Source organism: Anopheles nili, chromosome X (genome assembly GCF_943737925.1).
Source record: "Anopheles nili chromosome X, idAnoNiliSN_F5_01, whole genome shotgun sequence".
NCBI lineage: Eukaryota > Metazoa > Arthropoda > Insecta > Diptera > Culicidae > Anopheles > Anopheles nili.
Window position 1 is genome coordinate 10,512,462 of NC_071293.1, and position 10,420 is coordinate 10,522,881.

General features: G+C 53.3%; 1 protein-coding gene across 1 annotated transcript; it reads left to right on the forward strand.

Moving 5' to 3' along the window:
* Positions 1-877: 877 nt before the first annotated feature.
* On the forward strand, positions 878-9,905 carry LOC128728954 (low-density lipoprotein receptor-related protein 4). The gene is made up of 10 exons (XM_053822604.1): positions 878-980; positions 2,095-3,076; positions 4,254-4,704; positions 4,787-4,911; positions 4,982-7,121; positions 7,192-7,488; positions 7,570-8,223; positions 8,285-9,362; positions 9,547-9,719; positions 9,789-9,905. The coding sequence occupies exons 1-10, from the start codon at positions 878-880 to the stop codon at positions 9,903-9,905; spliced, it is 6,120 nt and encodes a 2,039-aa protein (XP_053678579.1).
* The last annotated feature ends 515 nt before the right edge of the window (positions 9,906-10,420 follow it).

Here is a 10,420-nt window from a genome sequence, read left to right on the forward strand (position 1 = left end):
GTGCTAAGCTTGCTTCTGCCAGCAGGGATGCAATGGAGCGTGCCTGACTCAACCCCCCTCTGACATGTGTGTTTGTGTGCACGCGCCGTGTATGTGTGTGTGTGTGTGTGATTTTTTCGTTCCTGTTTGGCGCACCAACTCGGATGCTCGGATGCTGACTCCAAGTAACCTCAATCATGTATCAAAAGCAATGTTTGCGGGAGTGGATGAACGCAGCAGCAGCACCAGCACCAGCAGTATCGTTACAGCTTAGACCTTCGGCGAGTGTCCTTACAGGGGAACCCTGCCCACCGTAGCGCTCGTGCCGAGCCTGATCGGCCAGAGGTACTGTAGGCCGCCAGCTCAGCCTCCCAGTAGTGCACATTCGCTGGGCTGCGGAGAGAGAGAGAGAGAGAGAGGGAGAGAGAGAGAGCGTGCGGAAGAAAAAGGCAAAAAAAAGGACGTTTGAACACTTTATTCCCTTGCCCCCTCTCCTTGCCCCGCCCGGCACGAACCACCACCACCACCACCGAACACCTCCATTTTGTCCCTTCGAAACCCAACCACTCCCACCCACCTTCCCCTTTCCCCCTCAGGGCTCCTAAATCCCCTCCCAGTGGAGGGTTATCCTGCTCTACTCTCTACCCCAGCAACAACCCCCACTCCCCCCCTCGCTCCCATCCCTCACCAGGACCCCTTTTTGCCACACATGCCCGCAGCTTCCGCGGCAAGTTTTTTTTTCCGGTGTGAAGTGTGAACGTTTTTGAGGCGTAGTATCTCTCGCGCGAATCGCCAGAAACCGAGGACACGCAGCAAAAAAGACAACCGAAAGGGCGGCGCAACACGCCGGAAGTAGCAACCCCGTCCGGTGACCTGCCGCTGGTTGGGAAGGGCCAAAATGGCCGCACGACGGCATGGGTGTTTCACCGCACTACTGCCCAGCCTGGCCGTAGGGCTGACGGTGCCACTCCTGATGGTGGTGCCGCTTCTGATCGGCATCGGTAAGTAACGCGACTACCACCTGCGGGTTGTCCTGGGAGCGCGGGATTGACAGCCGAGCAGGTCTGAGCCGTACCATAAGGGCGATTGTGGGGCTGGAACAACTGCCACAGGGTCTAGCAGCTGTTGGGTAGGGCAGGCAACATGGCTGCGGTCTCGAAGTTAACCATCCATCAGAAGCATATGGTTTCAGTCAGTATTCTGAGGTCCGGTTTTGTGCTGGCAATTTTTGGGTTGCATGAAGTTAAGCTAACGAAACGGAGAGAGAGAGAGAGAGAGAGAGAGAGTGAATTTTGCCAGCATCCCACACGGCCGGAGAGCCGGAGAGCGATCCTGCGAAGGGCGTAAAAGGGCTCTAACGGTGTGACGTCGGCAGCTGGGGCGCACCTAAAACGCAAATAAAATTCGCGAGCAACGCGGAGCAAGCGACAGCAGATCGAGCATATTTTGCGCCTTTCACAAGACACCCTTCGGCGCGAGGGAGGTGGGCGGTAAACTACGCCGCTTCCATAAAGGGGCCGCTAGGGCACACGAATCGCATTTATTCCCTTTTGGCCAAATGCCAACCACCCTGTACCATGAATGAACAGAAATGCTGCCCGCGGAAAGGATAAGAAACCTCGCCAACTTCCAGCGAGCTCCAGCGCGATGGAAAGGGCTTAAGGGAGAAGCGCGCGGAGGCGGGTAGGGTGGATGCGAAAGGGAGCGAAAAATGAGAAGCATCAACGCCGGAGGAGAGCCGAATGGAGAAAGAATCGCTCGCGAGCTAGCCCTAAATCAATAAACATTTTCGCAGCAGGAGAACTACCGCCGTTGTTATGCTAAAAGGGCGAAATTTTTGGGGGAGGCGAATTTTGTGCAGATTCGGAAGAAGCACTCCAGTCGGCGCGCAGGCGCAGAAAAAAAATGCTCCATTCATCAAAACAGCTATGGGTGTAAGCTGTCCTTGAAAAAAAGGGAACCTTCGCGGCTCCCAACTTGGTGGTTCCGTCGCACAGCTTGCAGGAGCCCTCTGCTAGCAGCTTCGATACCCTGCCATGCCAACTGTTTCTTGGGATCTTGGGATTCTTGGGACATCCCTGCCACGTGGTAACCGTACATTTTCGTCCATTTCAGCAACCGGCCAGGAACAAACGACAGAGGTCACGTCAGAGGGCCACTACTCAGGCAAATCTGATCAGCAACCACCAGGTCCGAATCAGCTCGGTGCCGCCTGGCAGATCTTTGGCTCTAACTCCATGCGTCAGTCAGGTGACGGGCGCGTCGTCAAGACGAAACCCCGCAAACCGAAACCACACCAAAAGGACATCAGGCCACAGTTGCCACCGGGCAAGATCGTAATGGCACCGCCCAGACGACGTAACTTCCACCAGGCCACGCAGTACCCAAAGAACGCCTCGATCGCCATTGACCGTAGTGCGGGACTCTCGCATCATCCCATCGGAAGTCACCCAGGTGGAAGCGTGTATGGGTCTATGACCCACTATGACACGCTGTACGGTATACGAGGAGTCGAGCGCAGAGACAACGATGGTTATCGACCATTCGATCGCCACAGTCCGAGTGCCCATCTTGGGCACTATCACATCCACCCGGAAGATGACATCTTCCGATCGGACGAGGAACTACTGATGGAGTCCGGCGGTGGAGGTGGTACACCTGGCAAGACGGACGGTCTACCTGGGTTAGAGAACTGCGACATTAAGTGTGAACCGCGCGAGTTCAGGTGTGATAAGAGTTGCGCCTGCATCCACATGGATCTGCATTGCGATGGTCAGGCGGACTGCGTGCTGACAGAGGATGAGCAGGACTGCGAGATCGTGCACCAGCGGTTGGCTCAGCAGATTAAGGACAACTGTGAGACGAGTGGTACGCACGTCATCTGCGCTACCACACACATCTGTATCTCGCGGGATTGGTTGTGTGATGGGGATGATGACTGCGGTGACTACACGGATGAGACGCACTGTGGGTCACGGCTCGAATGTACGGAGGAGAAGTTCGAGTGCCAGAATGGCATGTGTATACCCCGGGACTGGGTGTGCGATGGTGACAACGACTGCAACGACCTGTCGGACGAGAAGAACTGCACGAAACAGTAAGTACTCGTTAGAGGTTAAGCGCTTGGTTCCTGACAAAACACGACCCTCCGGAAGACATCAGGTAGACATGATATTAGCTTTCAGTAGTAAGACATAGTAAAATCTGCACGACATTCCATTCAACGGTTCTGATGTCAGGCTGTAATAATAATAGCTTTTAGTAGTAAATAAGGCATAGTAAAAAGCAGCAGCTGACGCACATCCCTTTTGTTATCACTGGCTCAATATGATAGGGTTAGGTGAAAGGTTTGGAGTAGATTCCTTTTTTTAGCCATCACTTACTCTAACCGATGAGAGCGTATCAATTTCACTCCAACTTGTAGTGGTCACAAGTCACTAGTACTACGTCGTATACTACCGCCGGTTTCACCATTACATTCACGCTACACCTACACGCGACCCACTTATATCTGAGATGTCTTAATTGGTGTAATGTTTCACGTTACCGCCATGATTGCCGGACCTAAGTCAAAATTCTCACACGTTCAGCAAAAAAAAATAATGCGAGGTCAGTGAAAGCATCGTAGCGACACTTGATCCCCGCGTTTGCGCGCTCTGCTTCATTAAGAAAGCGTCCTTTTCCCCGTCGGGCATCGAGCAGTTTGAAAATCAATTATGCATTAGCGACGTCCTTTGTGCGGTTCTAGGAAATGTTTCTCTTTAAGATGGCCAGCACCGAAACGGCAGCAGAAGATGCAATTAAAGTAAAGATTTGCTTATCAAGCAAACTGACAATCTATTCTAAGCAGCACTGTTGTTTTCTCAACATTGTTAAGAGCATTATTGTGTGCTGGAAATCATTGCCCCCCGCGGATGTTGCAGCCATTAGCGAAGCAAGCGGTTGTATACGCAATCAAACCATAATTAATTGACGATTTGTCTTGCATCGTTTAATTGCATTGCTCGCAGCAATGTTGACGAGGTCCGATAGTCGCTGGTGCTTGTACTTGACACAGCTGCCCATATTAGCGCGCATTCTTCTTCACATTCCTTCCGGCACCTCCACAAGCGCGCTGTTTGTCAGTCCACCCACGTACTCGGTGCGATTCCAGCTGCTGGCAGTGATTGTCTAGGATTTACTGGAGTGCTTTATAGCGCGCTTCAATTTAATGACGCATTCCGACGTTAGTTAACGAGCTGCTTGTAATTACATTTCCATCGTCCTTTTCGCAGATGCACCCGCGATGAGTTCCGTTGCAAGGATGGCTCATGCATCTCGGCGTCCTTCCAGTGTGACGGTGAAACGGATTGCATCGACGAGTCGGACGAAGCTGACTGCGATCGGCCGATGCAGAACTGTCCGGAGGGTGAGTTCAAATGCAAGGGCGTGTTGGGTGGCATGGGCGGTCCAGGTGGTCGCTGTGTCCTGATGCGCTTCCGGTGTGACGGCGACAATGACTGTGGCGATTGGAGCGATGAGGAGAACTGCCCCAAGAAGCAGGTTGATTGCATGATCAACGAGTTCAAGTGCGACGACGGTGATTGCATCCCACTGCAGTGGCGTTGTGATGACAAGCAGGACTGCAACAATGGTGAGGACGAGAAGAGTTGTCCGGTGGATCGAGTCGCTGGCAGGACCTGCTCACCAGATGAGTACACCTGCAAGGATGGTAGATGCATACTGGTAGGTGTTGCAAATGGAGGAGTTCTTAGGGTCTTAGTAACTTCTAGACATGGTTTCGATGGCGTTGTGTTATCCTTTGCAGAGATCTTGGGTGTGCGATGGAACCGCCGACTGTCGACGTGGTGAGGATGAGCAGGACTGTGACATCAAGTGCGAGCTGAATCAGTTCTTATGTGCATCGGGCAGCCGGAACAGCACCCGTGACTCGTGAGTATTAGCTTTTGAGGGTAATGCGCATGTTGAATAGGTTGGGTATTTACCCTTTTTCTGTTTCCAGGGTGTGCATCAACCAGAAGCACGTATGTGATGGCCACAGCGATTGCGCGAACGGTGAAGACGAGATGCGATGTCCAATCGTTCACCCATGCGGGGCTCACTCTCGCTGTGAACAGCTCTGTGTGACAGCATACAGTGGTCGAGAGGAGTGTATGTGCCGACCTGGGTATCTGCTACACGGTAACGGCTACAACTGCACCGACATTGACGAATGCGCCATCACAAGCGTCCCAGTGTGCTCTCAGGAGTGCTCGAACGTTGCCGGGAGCTTCCGATGTTCATGTCAGCCGGGGTATGTCTTACGACCTGATCAACGCACCTGCAAAGCGGTCGGAGGCTCTGTCAAACTGCTGATGGCAAACCGAGCCGACATCCGACAGGTGTCACTCAGCAACAACCAGTACACATCGATCGCGAAAGGGCTACCAAACGCGATCGCTCTCGACTATCACTACCGGCAGGACCTGCTCTTCTGGACGGACGTCTCGATAGACGTCATCAAGCGGTCACATTTGAACGGGAGTGGAGTTCGGGACGTCATCAAGTGGGGTTTGGAGTCTCCCGGTGGTCTAGCAGTAGACTGGATCCATGATCTTCTATTTTGGACCGATTCTGGAACACGTCGTGTGGAGGTGTCTACTCTCGACGGGCAGATGCGCGCGGTATTGGCAGCGAGTGACCTCGACAAGCCCCGTGCCATCGCCGTTCATCCAGGGCGAGCTCTCGTCTTCTGGACCGACTGGGGCACTGCTCCTAAGATCGAGCGTGCCTTCATGGACGGTTCCGAACGGCAAACGATCGTAGCTGAGGCCATCTTCTGGCCAAACGGGCTCACGATCGACTACACCAGCAATCGGATCTACTGGGCGGACGCGAAGCACGTCATCGAGAGTGCCGGTTTCGATGGACGCGCTCGACGTAAGATCCTCAGCAACAACCTGCCACACCCATTCGCGCTCGCGCTCTTTGAGGACGCGATGTACTGGACGGACTGGCACACGAAGACCATCTCGACTGCGAGCAAGATCAACGGGCGAGGTTTCCGGGTCGTCCACGAGGGTCTACACTTCCCGATGGGCATCCAGAGCTACCATCCTTCCCGTCAGCCGGACTTCGCCAATCGATGTGCGTCGGACAAGAATGGCCGCAAAGGTGGCTGTTCTCACCTATGTCTCCCAGCAAGGACACACCGACGATGTGCTTGCCCCATCGGATTGACCTTGCGGCCAGATCAGAAGACCTGTTCGACAGTACCCGATAAACTTCTGCTAATCGCGCGCAAGAAGGACGTGCGAGTTCGCCAACTGGACGCAGCGAACCCGGTCGACATGGTGTTACCTCTGGATGGCATCAAGTCAACGGTGGCAGTTGATTGGTGTAGCCGCACGAACGTCATCTACTGGACGGACGTTGGCAAGAGTGTGATAAGCCGGGCGTTCATTAACGGCAGCCGGCAGGAGGCCATCGTGAAGGCGAACCTCATCTCACCGGCTGGATTGGCACTCGATTGGGTCACGGATAAGATCTACTGGACGGATCCAGGTACGAACCGCATTGAGGCAGCGACAACGGATGGACGCCAGCGGGCTTTGCTCATATGGGAGCGTCTGGACAAACCGAGGGACATCGTAGTGCATCCTGGCGAGGGCTATATGTTCTGGTCAGATTGGGGTTCAAACCCACTGATCGAACGAGCCGGCATGGATGGCACTGGTCGGTTTACGCTCGTATCGGAGAACCTGCAATGGCCGAATGGGTTAGCGCTAGATGTTGACAAGCAGCGGTTGTACTTCCTTGACGGTGGCACTAAGTCGCTTGAGTACGTCAACTACGATGGTACAGGGCGTAACCGGCTCATTACTGAGGGATTGAAGCATCCGTTTGGGCTAGACGTGTACGAGAAGCGCGTGTACTGGACCGATTGGGACACACACAGCATTCAGGTGGCCAACATGTACACTGGGCATGAGAGGCGTACTATTCTTGCAAACAACACGGACCTGATGGACATCCGTGTGTTCCACCGGAACCGCCGAGACTCACGCAATCCATGTGCGCACAAAAATGGTGGTTGTTCGTACATCTGTCTACTCAACCCCAGTAGCTACAGTTGCGCATGTCCCATCGGCATTCAGCTAAAGGTAGGAATCGACAGTTATCGCTTGGATTATCAACCATTATACTCGATGTTCTTCTTTTTTTACCGTACAGGATAACGGCAAGACTTGCAAGAGCGGTCCATCCAACTACCTGATGTTTGCACATCGCACAGAGATACGGCAGGTGTCGCTAGATAGTGACTACCAGATCGATGTGGTGTTGCCGTTGCCACCGATCTCGAACGTGGTGACTCTGGACGTGGATCGTCGCACGGGTGAAATCTATTGGGCGGATACTATTGAGGACGTGATCATGCGTTCTACACCTGACGGTATGCGTATCAAGCAGATCTACAGCGAGAGCATGACTAGTGTTGATGGACTCGTCATCGATTCGATTGGACGCAAGGTAGGCGATTCACTTGCAGAATGCTTGAGAAATTTCACACCGAGAAGAAGGGTAACATCTATGTTTTGTGCTCCATTGCAGATTTACTGGACTGACGCTGGTCGAAAGGTGTTGGAGGTGAGCGACCTTGAGGAGGGCATCCGGAGCGCATTGGTTTGGAAAGAATTGGAGCAGCCTCGAGGTATAGCCATTGACTATGAATCGGGGTACCTATTCTGGTCTGATTGGGGAGCAAACCCACGTATCGAGCGTGCCGACATGGACGGTGAGAACCGCATCGACCTAATCACAGAGGGTCTGGGATGGCCGAATGGTCTAACCGTGGACAGGACGGCAAAGCGTATCTTCTGGGCTGACGCGCAGATGAAGACGATCGAATCCTGCAGCCTGTCAGGTGGTATGCGAGCGAAGGTTGTCGACAATCTGCCACACCCATACGCACTGGCGGTAACTGGACGTACAATCTACTGGACGGATTGGATCACAAAGGCACTACATTCGGTGCCGAAATCGAACCCGACGCATATCCGCAACGTTACACATGGACTCGAGGGTCTGATGGACGTGAAAGTAGTACAGGAGGACGAAGAACGACACCTGGAGAATGTGTGCGGTGTTGGGAATGGAGGTTGTTCGCATCTGTGTCTGCGTAATCCCACCGGATATTCGTGCAAGTGTCCCACGGGACTCACCATGCGCGAGGGAAGCATGACCGACTGCAAGAACCTACCTGATGTAAGTATGCCATAGCGTAGTACGTGATCTTACAACTGACTCAAACGCATCTTTCCCTTAGGAGTATTTGCTGATCGCATTACGCTCTGGAATTGGACGTATCTCACTCGACACGCCGGATCTGTTCGATGTGGTCCTACCGATTGAGGGCGTCCACGGTGCGGTTGTACTCGACTATCACTTCGATAGTATGTACGTCTTCTACGCTGATGTCAACGTGGACGCGATCCGGCGTGTCAACATGCACAACTACTCCGACACGCAGGTGATCGTGTCGAGTGGGCTGAACACGCCAAATGGCATCGCTGTCGATTGGCTGGCGGACAACCTTTACTGGACGGACACAGCTCTCAAGAAGATCGAGGTCGCTAGACTGGACGGGTCCTGCCGCAAGGCGATCCTGACAGATGGTCTGGATGATCCTCGCTCCATTATTCTCTACCCAAAGCGTGGATTCGTCTTCTGGGCGGATTGGGGCCAGACGCCCAAAATCGAGCGCGCCTACATGGATGGATCTGAGCGGCGGAGTGTGATCGATTTCGAGCTTGGCTTCCCAACTGGGTTGGCTATAGACTTTGACGCAAAGAAGTTGTACTGGGCAGATGCCCTACAGGATCGCATTGAGCTGTGTGATTTTGATGGACGTCGGCGTATGCAGGTGGTGGCGCATGCGACACACCCATTCGGGTTCACGCTTACTGCGACACACCTCTACTGGACGGATTGGTACAATAAGTCGGTGTTGCGTGCACCCAAACACAGTGCCACCAACGTAGAGGTAGCTCGCTTCAGCCTGCGTGGCGCTCTTGAGATTCGAGCCGTGTCAGGACAACGGCAACCGCACGATTGGAACCCATGTCGAACCGATAACGGTGGCTGTTCTCATCTCTGTCTGTACGCGGAGTCACGCTACGTGTGTGGGTGTCCCGACATTCCGGATGGACATCACTGTGTGCTCGAACCGACGTTCCTGGTACCTATGAAACCGAACGACGAGATGTTATCGGCGAGTGAGGAAAAACCGGGCCTCTCAAATGGCTCTATCGAGCTCACGAAAAGCAAGATGCACGCGCAGCTCGTCATCATCGCCACGGCCATCTTGGCCGGGCTGCTGATCATCGTCATCATCGCCATCCTAGGTAATCTTCGCTTCCACCTTGCCTCCGAAACCCAAACCGATAGTTCCTTGATCTCGCGCTTTCCGTGGGGCTTCCATACCCTGCTGAGTGAGGTTGCACTTTCGTTTTCTTCCGCTGCCTGTGTTGTAGATCCCGCTTAGTAAACCCCGGAATTTTGTGATGTGATGTGCTTTCACCTTTTCAGTGTTGATTGTCAACTCGAAACGGAAGCAGACTAAGAAGAGCTCGCGCAGCGCAAGTGACGTGCTGACGTTCACCAATCCCAACTACAACGGTATCGACGGGCTATGCCAGTCAGTAGACGCCGGTTCCTCGCGCAACACCATCTGGAAGCGGCTCAAGTACGATCGTGCTCAGGTACGGTATCTTTGCGCTTATATGTAAGGTGACACGTGTCTAACACAAGCTGTCTAACTCCGCTTCCAGGAGCGCGTTTTTGAGGAGAAGTACTTGGGTGTACAACATCACAGCGCCAACGGGAGCTACCTGGCCTCGACTCCGTCATCTCAGATCACGCCGGTGTCAGCTGTGCTGCCCGTCTAATTTCCGACCGATCTAGAAGGGTGAACATCCCCGGATGTATAGTTCCTTTTTGTAGTCGTGAGTCGACAAACGGCGAGCAGCAGTACGTGACAGCTCGGGAACTGGGAACGCATTTAGCGCTCCCTGCTCCCAGGGAGTGATGAGAATGACAAAAGGAACAGCAAACTGTGGAAAAGGTGACAGAGCTTCCGAGCCCAAACCGAAACTGGCTAAGAGTATGAGCAGACGAGGATGTGACGGAGGGTTATGACTATACAGGCAGCTATTTCTCGACATCGTTAAAAATGATTATTAAGATAATATTTCAATTCAATGAAATCATCTAGAACGTAACAAGAGGAATCTCTAGCCATTTACCCAGGTTAGTATAGCTCGATAGCAGAATCAACCGCAAAAAGCTAGGCTCACACGGTCCCAGAGACCAAGACTAAAAACAATACAAAACAGAAACCGAATCACTTCCAGCAAAGGGATTGGTGGCGGCAGACCTACCTGCCAGGACGGTGTTACCCTGC

Excerpts from the sequence above, each read along its gene's own strand:
- LOC128728954 (XM_053822604.1), top strand. The coding sequence starts at position 878 with ATGGCCGCACGACGGCATGGGTGTTTCACCGCACTACTGCCCAGCCTG. Across the intron at positions 7,489-7,569 it reads TCGATTCGATTGGACGCAAG|ATTTACTGGACTGACGCTGG; the intron begins GTAGGCGATTCA and ends GCTCCATTGCAG. Across the intron at positions 8,224-8,284 it reads ACTGCAAGAACCTACCTGAT|GAGTATTTGCTGATCGCATT; the intron begins GTAAGTATGCCA and ends TCTTTCCCTTAG.